The sequence below is a fragment of the Rana temporaria genome, chromosome 5 (genome assembly GCF_905171775.1).
Source record: "Rana temporaria chromosome 5, aRanTem1.1, whole genome shotgun sequence".
Taxonomy (NCBI): Eukaryota; Metazoa; Chordata; class Amphibia; order Anura; family Ranidae; genus Rana; species Rana temporaria.
This window is the reverse complement of record NC_053493.1, coordinates 41,245,219-41,257,542: the sequence shown is the minus strand read 5'-3', so window position 1 is coordinate 41,257,542 and position 12,324 is coordinate 41,245,219. Positions and strand designations below refer to the sequence as shown.

The following is a 12,324-nucleotide window of genomic DNA, read 5'->3' as shown; positions in this document are numbered from 1 at the left end:
ATTATTCCGTATTTACAGATGCAGAGAGACCCCTGGTTGGTCAGTTCCAGGAAGAGCAGCAAGTCGTGCCAATGCCAGCCAACTGCTTTAGTGTTGCCATTATGGAAGTGGCTGAAAATATCAGAGCCAAAATCTATTCAGTCTTTTCCAGGCTAGGTAAGGGTCATCGCCTCCGAGTATAAAGTTTATTAGAGTACAAATGGTATCAAAAATAGAAAAAAATGTCTGATAGGAATCAGGACATGAGCTCTAAAGAAACAAGAACAAGGGCTAAATACACATATAAAGACAGCACCAGGGAACACAGCCGTCGTATTTTAAGTCGTTTACGTAGTACGTGAATAAGGCTGGGCGTGGGTTACGTTCACGTCGTATGCAGTGATTTGATGTATCTTAGGCGTTCGTTCCGACGTGATTCTGAGCATGCGCATTGGGAAGCGTCCACTGGATGGCGCATGCGCCGTTCGTTCGGCCCATCATTTGCATGGGGTCACGGTTCATTTAAATGAATCACGCCCACTTCCACCTACTTTGAATTAGGCCGGCTTACGCCTACGATTTTACGTTACGCCGGCGCAACGTTGGGAGCAAGTGCTTTGTGAATACTGTGCTCGCCGCTCTGCGTTACGTCAGCGTAGCGTATATTTGATACGCTACCCCGGCATAACTATGTGAATCCGGGCCTATATACATCTTTACAAGCAGCCATACATGACCTTCACATGACATATTTGGGCGTCATTGCTGAGAAATACATACCAAGATGACTGCTGGGAACCAAGAACAGCAGTCAGCCAATGACCAGCCGCCAAAGAGCAACCCGAAATGGGTCCAGCCAGATGTGAGGGTGGTCGGGTGTAAAAACGAAAGACCATATTGCGGGGCAGGAAAAAGGGTCTCACCCTCAGGCCTACGAGAGGCCGCAACCTGCAACCCCGCACCGGCGGAGCCGAGGAGGGGAGCAGGGGGGGGGAAAGAGGAGGGGCGGAGAGAAAATGAGGTCGAGGGGGGGGGGGGGGAGAAGGAGGAAAAGAACCAGCCAAAATGCAGGCAGGCGGAGAGGGACGAAGAGACGCCGGGCCGGCCAGGAACAGAGGAATATATCACCAAATGGAAGAAACCAATAATCCTGTAAAGAAATTATCGATAGTAAGGAAAAAATATATAAACAATTTTATACCTACAGTATATAAGTTAGTACACAGGATAGTCTAGGAATGACCCAGAGGGAAAAATGGAGGCCATCGCCTCCTTGTAACGGCACACAGTATATTATGTTGTGCAGCCTTTCTTAATCAGGCTTGTGAAACTCTGGGGTTCCACCGGAGAAGGGGAGGTGTGCCTTGAACTATGAGCAATGGTGAATTGATTCTCTTCCTGATAGTGCCTGCATATTTCTGGTCCCAACATCACTTAGCAGGAGGCATTACATTGACCACCAAAGTAACAAGGTATAGTGATCTAAGCCTACAGAGTCTATTCGGAACTCGGAAGTAATCCAGATAGCGTCCTTCACATATGCAGAAATTGTTTGGCAAAATCATTATTTTACACTAATTAATTTGAAAATCTTATCCCTTTTAGGTTTTGAAAATTTGCCCGGTTTATCTGCACTGGATTATGTCACTCTGAGCGTAATAAGCAGATATCTTGATTTTAAAGTAAGTGTCCGTTTAATACTGTATTTCAACATTTGTATAAATGGCAAACATTAACTAATAGCCCAGCGCTTCTCACCTTTCTCGCAATACAAGCAATAAAAACCTGACTGGGGTTCTAATCATTCACTATAGAAACCTGAAACAAGTGTTAGCTAGAGATGCCCATTAATCGGGCACACTTTGGTAGTCTTTTAATGGTGGTCTCCAAACTGCGGCCCTTTGCCTGCCTTTATCAGGCCCCTGGGACATTATTCCTTTATAATTGATACGAGGCGTTATTTCTTTTACTGACACACAAAATGAGGAAATGAGGCACCATTCTTTCCATTGATACCAATGGTGGGTCCTTTTCCTTTCACTGACACCAACGATGGGTCATACTTCCTACCACTGATATAAACACTGGACCACTTTTCGTCCCACTAATACCAACAATGAGGCACTATTCCTTCCACTGACACCAACAAATGGGCACTATTTCTTCCACTGACACTAATGATGGGGCACTTTTTGCACGAACACCAACAATGGGGCACCATTCTTCCAAAGGCATACAACGATGGGGCACTATTCCTTTCACGGACACCAATTATGGAGCACTATTCCTTCCAAAGCCATCAACGATGGGGCACTTTTCCTTTCACTAACACCAACAATGGGACACTATTCCTTTCACTGGCACCAATGATAAGGCACTATTCCTCATCCAATTGACAGAGCACTATGTATTTTTTTTTCCCCCTGATACTCACTGGGGTATGAATCAAATATTAGTATCCAATCAGGAAAGCTTAACCCCTTTGCACCGACAGTACGCATATATGCGGCTTCACTGGGCTGGGCTTTTTTGCATGGGGCCACATATATGTGTATCTGTCTTCATGCTGGGAGCGTGCAACACCGCGTGCTCCCAGCACACAGCCTGGGGTATCACTGGGAGCGGGACCTGGAACTCCTGGAACTCCCCTTGAAGAGAGAAAAATAAACAACTGTGTGTAAAAAAAACAAAACACAGATAAATAGTAAAAAAAATAAAGGAAAAAATATTTAGATCAAGGTTTGATCTAGGAAAGGGCCAGGGTTAGTGTTAAGCAATGGTCAAGTATATTTTGGCCAGTATTTAAAAATACTTTTTTCATTAGTACCAGTGTCAGTTAGCCAAATGTGTACTATTGTTTCTGAGCTGTACTGCGGGTAAGAGCAAAAAAACATGCACATGAGAATTTTTTATTATTAGTTGTTTGGTGGTAGCTTATAGTAGTAACAAAAAAATATACAGTTCAATTTAAAACCATTTTATTTTACTAATTTGGGCCAGGTTTTTGTTTGATTTAAAATAAATTTATTAGGAAATTATCTATTACCATTTACCATCAAAGGAAAGCCTAATTTGTCCTGAAAAAAAAACAAGGTATAATCCACCTGGATGCACAAAGTAGTTGTGGTGATATGTATGGTTTTACTAACACCATTAGTAATTTACTAACAAGTTTCAAAATTCTGCTTAGGCATTAACATTTGTTTTACTCTTCCGCGCGAAGGGGTTAAAAGAGAAGTATAGGTTTGTTTTTAAAGAAAAATCATACTTGCCTAGGTGGATGCAACATCGATGCAATGCTGTATCTGTCCCCCACCGTCTCTAAGGATGATAACTGTGTAATCAGACACTGCTGATCGCTCAGTTCTCCCTGCCGTTTTGAGCAGAGAGCTGGTGACTGTCAGCCACCACTGTCTGCTCTGTCCCCAGCGCCCACTGATGGGGGCAAGAGCGGCTTGCTTAAGCTCTCAGTGACTGGCTGAAAGGGTGAGTCAGGTGCCATCCAGGCTCCTGGGTGGATCCCAACCATATGGTCATGATCTTTCCCCAGCCCGGACCGACTCTGTGATATCAGCCGACAGCAAGCTTCAGCCCGCTGTCTGCTGAAAACGGATTACAGGAGTGCAGAAAGAAACTGAACTTTGGCTGGATTTCCACATTGTGAGAAGGATGCGGCCAAAATCTACTGGTAAATAATTTGTGATCCACAGGTTCCAAATTTTATTATCTAAAATAACATTTTTTTTTTCAAATGTCATACATAGTTTAATATGTAATTTTAAGTCCTCTGGAGATATCGGCGACTCCAAATTTTATTCCCAAAAGTCTATTTAGGAGCTAATGGAAAGCAAAATTAAATGATAAATGGAACAATATTGGAAAAAATCCCATGGGTATGAGTGATAAGTTTGCAAATATGCTCAAATGCAGAAAGTCACATAGGAGTATCAGTGTGCTGTAAAAGAAGATGTACAAAACAAAATATATTTCTTTAGGCCGTATAATATACAAGTCTTTGACAGAGTCAAAGGACACTAAGCCCGAAGGGTGCAACAGTAGGAAACGCTTTGTTCCAGGCTGGGATTTTCCTTGAAATTTTACTTGATGATCAAGCTCCCATCGGCTTTGTATTTTCTATTGTGCCCTTTGAGCTTAGTATCCCTTGACTTCATTTTAAGAGAATGGGACGTAACAGGGCTGGGGAGAAACTTTTTAGTATCCCTTGACTTCATTTTAAGAGAATGGGACGTAACAGGGCTGGGGAGAAACTTGCGGTAAGAGAGAGGGAACCATAATGGAACCATAATGGAGCATGAGTAGAAATGGAAGATGTTGCATAGACTTCCAAACTCGCCTAAAAGATATAATCGCTTGAGCATGGAAGAGGCCATTTTGGAAATTTGTAGCTGGTGAAGGATCTCCCTGTGATCTCCCAAATGAAAAGCATTTGTCTGATGATCTTTGGTCTAAATTTAACCCAAACTAAATTGAGCATCTAATGCCATCCGAATATTGTACGAAAAATGTCATCCGAGGAAGAATCGTCCGATCATCGGATTGTTGGTACAGGGCTGGACGAGCCGATCATTTTAGTTCATCCGATATTATTTTATCGGACACGCACGAAAATGTTTCTCGTACGATACCAGATCATACGATTTTCGTTTAGTCAGTACAGTTGTCGTCCGAAAATACTACACAAATACATTACAGCACATGACATCACTTCCGATTTTTTTTTTTTTCTGTCGTATGAGAAGTTTTGTGACTTTATTAACCTATTCAATTTCTACTTGCGACTAGTAAACAAAAAAAGTCGGACGATCTGTCGTCCGATTTTCGGATCGTGTGTACGTGGCAGTCTAGCAAGAATGTAGGCATGTACTGTAAGGGCACCTGTACTGGGAGCAGTCAAAAATAATACAGAAGTTAGGCAAAATGGCCATCTTAACTGCTGTAATTCTTGACAACCAAGAAAAAAGGTATAATTCCACTACAATAATAAATTCCAAAGGCTATGTATCAAGGCTGGGTAGTTTCCCATAAAGTGTCAAAGGAGTTAGCCAAGGGAATGCCCAAATAGTGATGCTTACAAGGAGTCTATAGTAAATGAATGTGCTGGAAAACGTAGGGGGGGGGGTCTAAGTTGAAGACTTTGGCCCGGATTCACATAGCACTTACGCTGGCATATCTCGAGATACGCCGCGTAAGTGTCAATGTGCGCCGTCGTATCTGTGCGAATGACTTTGACAGCAAGACACGCCTGTAATTAGGCTTCATCCGAGCGACGTAAGTTTCCTACGCCGTCGTATCGCGGGCGCATAATTATGCTGGCCGCAAGGGGCGCTCCCATTGATTTACGATTCGAATATGCAAATGAGTGAGATACGCCGATTCACAAACTTACTTGCGCCCGGCGCATTAATATACGCGGTTTACGTAAGTCGTACGTCCGGCGTAAAGTTAAGCCTCATAAAGCAGGTGTAAGTCATGTTAAGGTATGGACCAGGGATCAGCCGTCATATTTTACATCGTTTACGTAGTAGTACGTGATTCTGAGCATGCGCATTGTAAAGCGTCCACGGGACTGCGCATGCGCCGTTCGCTCAGCCCATCATTTTCATGGGGTCACGGTTCATTTAAATGGATCACACCCACTTCCACCTACTCTGAATTAGGCCGGCTTACGCCTACGAATTTACGTTACGCCAGCGCAACGTTGGGAGCATTTGCTTTGTGAATACTGTGCTCGCGGCTCTATGCAGCGTATATTCGATACGCTACGCCTGCATAAAGATGCGCCTAGGTATGTGAAACTGGGCCTATATTTACATACATAGAGCCCTGAGATGGAAGCAAAATGCTGTAGCAGATGACACAGATTGCACAAGGATATGACCAGACTAGTAAGCAAAAGAATACCATACACCATTTGTGATGATAGTCTGCCATTTCTATCCCAGTAATCCACATTTTTATTTATTTTATTACCATTGTCATTGTTCTTTTAGTTTCAGTCTTCATTACTATTTGTGTATTTTAAGGTAGGAGAAGTGTGGAGTGAGATCAGAGCTGAACTCGATGCAGAAAACATCAAGCCGGTAACCTCTGATTATGAAGCTCTGGAAGTCATTGAAAAATCTACAGAAAACATCAGTAAACTTGTTGCTACACACCAGACAGAAATGATTGAAAATCACCAACAAATGAATCTGCAGGAAGAACAGCAAAAATTTGCAGAGGTATAGCTTAGCTCTTGCCCAGCGTGCAGTTTATCAGTTTTTGGTCAATGCATATTTGAATGTATCGGTGTCTTTTTTGTTTACCAACCCTACACCAGCCATTGTAGTAAATCAACCACCAGGGGAAAGTGGTTATTCTGCGCCAAACATACACACACAATGCCTCTGCTCCCTCTGCCATTGGAGCACAAGCTAAAGGCACAGAGCTGTTTGGATTGGCTCTGTGTCATGTGATGGCCATTCACTGCAATCTCAAATGTAAAAAAATACCACTGTTTACATTAGAGAAGCCTCCCCTTTCCCCCACAAAGGAAGAATGGAAAGGAGGAAGATTAAAGTAATATTAAAGCCTTGTTTGTTATTTTAAAAAAAACTGTTCTGGTCAATGCACAGAAGCATCCTGGATCCTCCTCCTCTTGGATCCCAACCCAGTGCTCCTGGCTCCTCCCTCCTGCCGGGTACCCCCACAGTAAGCAGCTTATTCTGGGGGCACCCAAGGCATGCTCCTGTGTGTCCATTAACACACTCCGCCCCCTCCATCTCCTGATTGGCTCACTGGCTGTGATTGACAACGGCGTAAACCAATGTCTCTCGTTGCTGCCAAAAGCCAGTCAGGAGTGTGAGTACCCGGAGAGGCAAGGTTCTCGTGGACATCGCTGGATCGAAAGGGGGCTTTGGTAAGTATTGCACACAGGAGGTTTTTTGAGTTTGTGCATGAAGGTAAACACCTTGAGCTAGATTCACAAACCCTTTACGTCGGCGTATCTATTGATACGCCGCGTAAGTTGAAAGATGCGCCGTCGTATCTATGCGCGCTATTCAGGGAACTAGATACGCCTGAATTCCTGCTTCATCCGACCGACGTAAGTCTTAGTACGCTGTCGTATCTAGGGTGCATATTTACGCTGGCCGCTAGGGGCGCTTCCGTAGATTTATGCGTAGAATATGTAAATGAGCTAGATACGCCAATTCACGAACGTACTTGCGCCCGCTACGCCGGTTACGTAAGGCTTACGTCTGGCTGTGATTGACATCGGTTATGTACAACACGTATGACGGCACTCTGTTCAATTCAAGCTCCCATCTCATAACTTTATTCTGAGCATGCGCGGGTTTAAAACGTCATTTAAAAGGTCGTTTTAGCCCACACACGATCATTTTTTATGACGTTTTTAAAAACGTTTTATTTCATCACAAAAAACAACCGTGTGTACGCGGCATTATGCTTTGTTGCTCCAATTCAATGCAAGTCTATGAGTCTGCCAGCGCGCTGAAATCAATATACTTTCTACATGGCCGATAACTCACATCAACAGCTTTTACAGAGAATTTGAAATGTACTAATTAACCAGTTGCTGACCGTGTCACGCAGATATGCTGCGGCACAATGGCACTGCTGGGCGAAATCCTGTACGGGTACGTCCTACCCATTTTTGGCCACCAGAGGGCGAGCGTGTGGCTCAGTACTGGTCATTGTTTACATCATGTAATGTCCGGTCTTCTTGAGTCTTCGGCTGATGTAAATGGGGTCCAAGGGAGAATTGAAGGGTCATCATTCATCATCACTTCTAATTCATTTTTATGGGGTTTTCTTATTTCAGATAAAAGCCAACCACAAACAAAGTGAAATAGTCATGAAAACATGGGACAAATTCCTGACCAGGACATCCAATTATGAGGCCTTAAAGGTAATGTTAATTTACTATTTTCATGCATATACACCATATACCAAATAAACAGTAATGGATAACAAAAATAGTAATGTAGAATGTGTTTTTTTCTTGTTTAGTGTGTGCTAGCAGGAGCTTAAGGCCCCTTTCACACTGGCGGACCGTTCAGGTTTTTCAGCAGACCTGAACAGGCGCTCAATGCTTGTCTATGGAGCGTTCGATGTCAGCGGTGACCATGTCTGCTGACATCCGATCCGCTAAAATTAGACGGATGGTGATACGTCGCCATCCTATCGGATCGGGTGAGATCTGATTAAAACGGAGTGAGCAGAGAGGGACCTGTCATCCGCCGGCTCAGCGGAGCTCAACGTAGAGATCTCCCACTAAGCTGGCGGACCACTGCAATGGATCCGTCCCCGTGTGGAAGGGGCCTAAGGAGATGGGGGGAGGAGAGACAGCAGCACACTGAACTTCCAAGTGAATGGCTGTGTGGGGGTTCCCAGCACAGGCTGAGTTCACAGCACACCTATAGAACTGACCACACTGTGCTCTCATGCTCAGTGTGGTCAGTTTTTCATAGGAAAGCAGAGGGACTGGCAGGAACACCAGAGATTGTATACAAAGGAAGCAATACAAAGAGTACAGGAGACTTTCTCATACAAGTACATGGTACAGCAGGCACATATCAGGAATATGAAATGTTTACATATTCTTAAAATACACGTACATCCAAAAGCGTTAAATGAAGGACACACCCCCTTCTCCCTCTGTCTGCATATATGACCCAGTAGCTAGTACTGGGCTTTCTTTTTAGAACAAGGTTTAAAATGTTTATGAAAAAAATAAAGATTTGATACAAATTTTACTTTGTAGACTTTAAACATGTTTCTAATAAGGTGTATGTGAAGACAAAACTTTATTTTTTTTTTCTTCGAGGGCATGGGAAGTGCTAGGCCTTCTGTCACACTTTTATTGCTGTCTCTCTGCTGGGGAGATTCACCTCTCACCCTATTTTTTACTGGTTACTATAGTCACAAAGGAATAAAGTAAGGGTAGTCCAACATTATAAAGATGCCACTAGAGCAAGAACTAAGGGTAACTTCTAATCCCTGCCATGCATTGTGACAACGCGCGCACCACCCCTAGACAACAGGCGCCACCCTGTATCTTAATTTTGAGATTTTCTTCCAATGGGGGCGAATGTTCTAGTAAAAACTGTCATAATAGGTGATTTTTCTCAAATTCTTTGTTGCAAAGGGACATTTCCTCAAGGGTACAGAGATGGCTATGAAATAACTCAACAGGGATTTTAGGTCTTCCCTTCCTTTGTCCCCAAAAATTATTAAATAAAAGAAATACGTTTTTAAGACGTGTATTAGTTCGTATTCGTGCCAATATGATTTTCTTTTTGTTTTAGAAAGCAAAACGTCTTCAAGAAAAATCCATTGAATCATCGAGACCCAAAGCCAGACCGCAAAATTCAACCATCCATTCTACGCAAATCGCAAACCTTAATACTACGGTGCATAAGAAAGAGCTGCCTGAAAAGCTTTGTCTAGTTCTAAGGTTCATGATTGACTGTGCAGTCGTCTGTGGGCCCCGATCGTCCTCTTCTGGGCTCTCGCGGCTGCTCCCCGCAATAGAAAACCCCTTCTGGGAAGTTCTCTCCCGAGGGGGTTACCTTGCGGACGTGCTCCCGTGTCATACACTCGGCGTCCATAGCCATCGAGTGTATGACTCGGCCCCGCCCCCCGGCGCCCGCGTCATTGGATTTGATTGACAGCAGCGGGAGCCAGTGGCTGCACTGCTATCAATCTATCGAATGACGAGCCAGGAACACGCGGAGAGAGCGACGCAGGATCACGCCCACGAAAATTCGGGGCTCAGGTGAGTAAAATGGGGGGGCTGGGGGGCCAGAAGCCCAGGCTATCAGGCAAAGTAGTTTTTTCTCGACCTATTCCAGTGCTAATCCGTCCATGTGTAGACTACCATAACTTTTAAGACAAGACATTATGGCTCCTGTATCCAGGGCCGCCATCAGGAATTATGGGGCCCCTTACACAGCTTCAGGGGCATAGACATCTGGGGACCTCTAAATAAAGTAATATAAAACTAAATATTATTTTTTTATAAAAAAGGGGGGGTTGCCATCCGGGGCCCTGGGGACCTCTGGGCCCTTTAATAATAATAATAATAATTGGCCCTTTAATAAAAAATATATATATTTTATTATTTAATATATATTAAAAAATAAGCATTTATAAAAAAAAAAAGGGGGGGGGAGTTGCCATCTGGGGCCCTGTGGGCCTCCGGACCCCTAAAAAAAAAAAAAACACATTTCTTTTTTAAAGGGGGTTGCCATATGGGCCTCTGGGGACCTCCGGGCCCCTTACAGGTGTACTGCCTGTATCCAATAACTGAGATGGTAGTTGTACATTAATTACATCTGCATTATGCTATGATCCACTGCTGTGTATGGCCATTTCATCTCAAGGTTGGACCAAGTCTGGCCAGGTAAGTTGACCCGTGGGAGTATATGTTAAAGAAAAATGGCTGCGTTGCAAACAAAAAATATGCAAAAAATGACAAAACTTGAAAAATTGGGATTGAAACCAAAAAAACACCCTGCGTGTGTGTGTTAAAGGTGGTACCCCCCTTATCCACAGCCCTGCTTGTACTCACACAGGTCAAAATGTAGTGTGTATAATACTGCGCTGTCTTCAAAGTATAAAAAGTGTGTAAAAACAAAATGTGCTGCTGCAGTAAGAAGTAAGATAGATCTTGGAAGAATAAATGTAAAAGAAAAATGGCTGCGTTGCAAACAAAAAATATGCAAAAAATGACAAAACGTGAAAAATTGGGATTGAAACCAAAAAAACACCCTGTGTGTGTGTGTGTGTGTGTTAAAGATCACCTATTCTTCACCCTATAGGAGACGAGGTAGGTGAAATATTGGATTGAAATCCTAAAGCCCAATGAGACGGTCCCTGTCAGTGGAATATCTGAATGACACTAACCACTCGCAGGAACCTGTCACTTCTATGTGCGATTTATAACAAAATATGCAAATGAATGACAGTGTAGACAAAAAAATAGAAATATAGTCCAAAATAAAGTCCAATATATCCAGTGCTCATAAGTTCCTTTCCAAACGTGAAATGCAGTGGTGATATACGAAACACCCAAGGAAAATGTGATGATCCCCAATGAAAAGAAAAGCCGCCACCACAGGAATCACTGCCGCTTACCAGATTTCTTGATCTCATGAGCGATATCAAAACAGCTTATGGCACATAACCCAGCCACGGTCTCTGCTCTTCCCAAATCAATTCCTCTATTGTCCAATGCAAATGAAACCCAGTACGAATGAAAACTCAATCCGCCAATCAATCAATATGAGGTGTGACAAAGAGAGGAGAGGCTCACATAGTGTAAAACAGCTTATAAGCACTTTATTAAACTTTAAAAACAAAGATCCACTCACATTTATGTAGAAATAAAATAGCGTATCAATATGTAGAAAAGCCGGCCGGCTCCCACAGCCCGTACGTTCCAGGACTCTGCGTGGTATAGTATGCGGTATCGTCAGCACGACGTTCATCCCTACATCGTTTCGTCATAAAAGACGTCGTCCAGGGGCAATGGATGATGTCTTTTACGACAAAACTACAAACAGCCGCCCTGAGTACAGGTAATTTCATTCCAATAAATATTGTTCCAATTGTTCCCTTTTCCTTTGTAGGTTGCTGGTGGCCGTGTTGTGACTGTAGAAAGCACACCATCTAAGCTCACAGGAGGTCCCTTGGCTGATACAGATCTCGCCCTCAAGAGGGTCCCAATCCGAGGAGGAGCTCTACAAAAGACCCAATCTGTCAAACTGCTGAAATAAACTATTTATTGCTTCTAGGATACACTTTGGGTAGAACTGTTACTTTATACACATCATCTAAGAACACATCCTCATGAAATATAAGTCGTTTTACCAATACATGAATATATGTAGTGTATTTTTATGTCATAGTTGTAGGCTGAGACAAGAATGTACCAAATTGTATGATCATCCTTCCCTATCATTTATAGAATCTGAACCCAACTTTATTGAGTGATATATTAGGAGTGTATATAAGAGCTATGGTAGTCCTTAAAGCGGAGGTTCACCCTAAAACAATTATATACCATTTCATCCAGCATACTTCCGACATGTACAGTATGCTGGTATTTTTTTTTTTTTCGCTGCACATACCGTCTTATAGTTCTTGTTCACCCAGCTTTCGGGTTCTGACTACCGCCGGGAGTAGGCGTTCCTATGAAGAGGCGTAGATGATTGACGTGCGGATAAGGCCCCATACACACCATAGAATCTATCCGCAGATAAATCCCATCAAATGGGTTTCTGCGGATAGATCCTATGGTGTGTACACGCCAACGGATAT

The 12,324-nt window shown here is 43.2% G+C and overlaps 1 protein-coding gene across 2 annotated transcripts in view; it reads left to right on the top strand.

The window, feature by feature from the left end:
- The window catches only part of CFAP69 (cilia and flagella associated protein 69), a 67,666-nt gene extending 55,785 nt beyond the window's left edge, over positions 1-11,881 (top strand). Inside the window, exons 18-23 of one of the 2 annotated variants that reach the window (XM_040352444.1) lie at positions 19-156; positions 1,585-1,661; positions 6,024-6,221; positions 7,823-7,909; positions 9,309-9,413; positions 11,634-11,881. In XM_040352444.1, the coding sequence (XP_040208378.1) occupies positions 19-156; positions 1,585-1,661; positions 6,024-6,221; positions 7,823-7,909; positions 9,309-9,413; positions 11,634-11,780 (752 nt within the window). In that variant the 3' untranslated portion in view covers positions 11,781-11,881. The remainder of the gene's footprint in view (positions 1-18; positions 157-1,584; positions 1,662-6,023; positions 6,222-7,822; positions 7,910-9,308; positions 9,414-11,633) is intronic. The other variant, XM_040352445.1, reaches the window with a different exon arrangement.
- Positions 11,882-12,324: the final 443 nt, after the last annotated feature.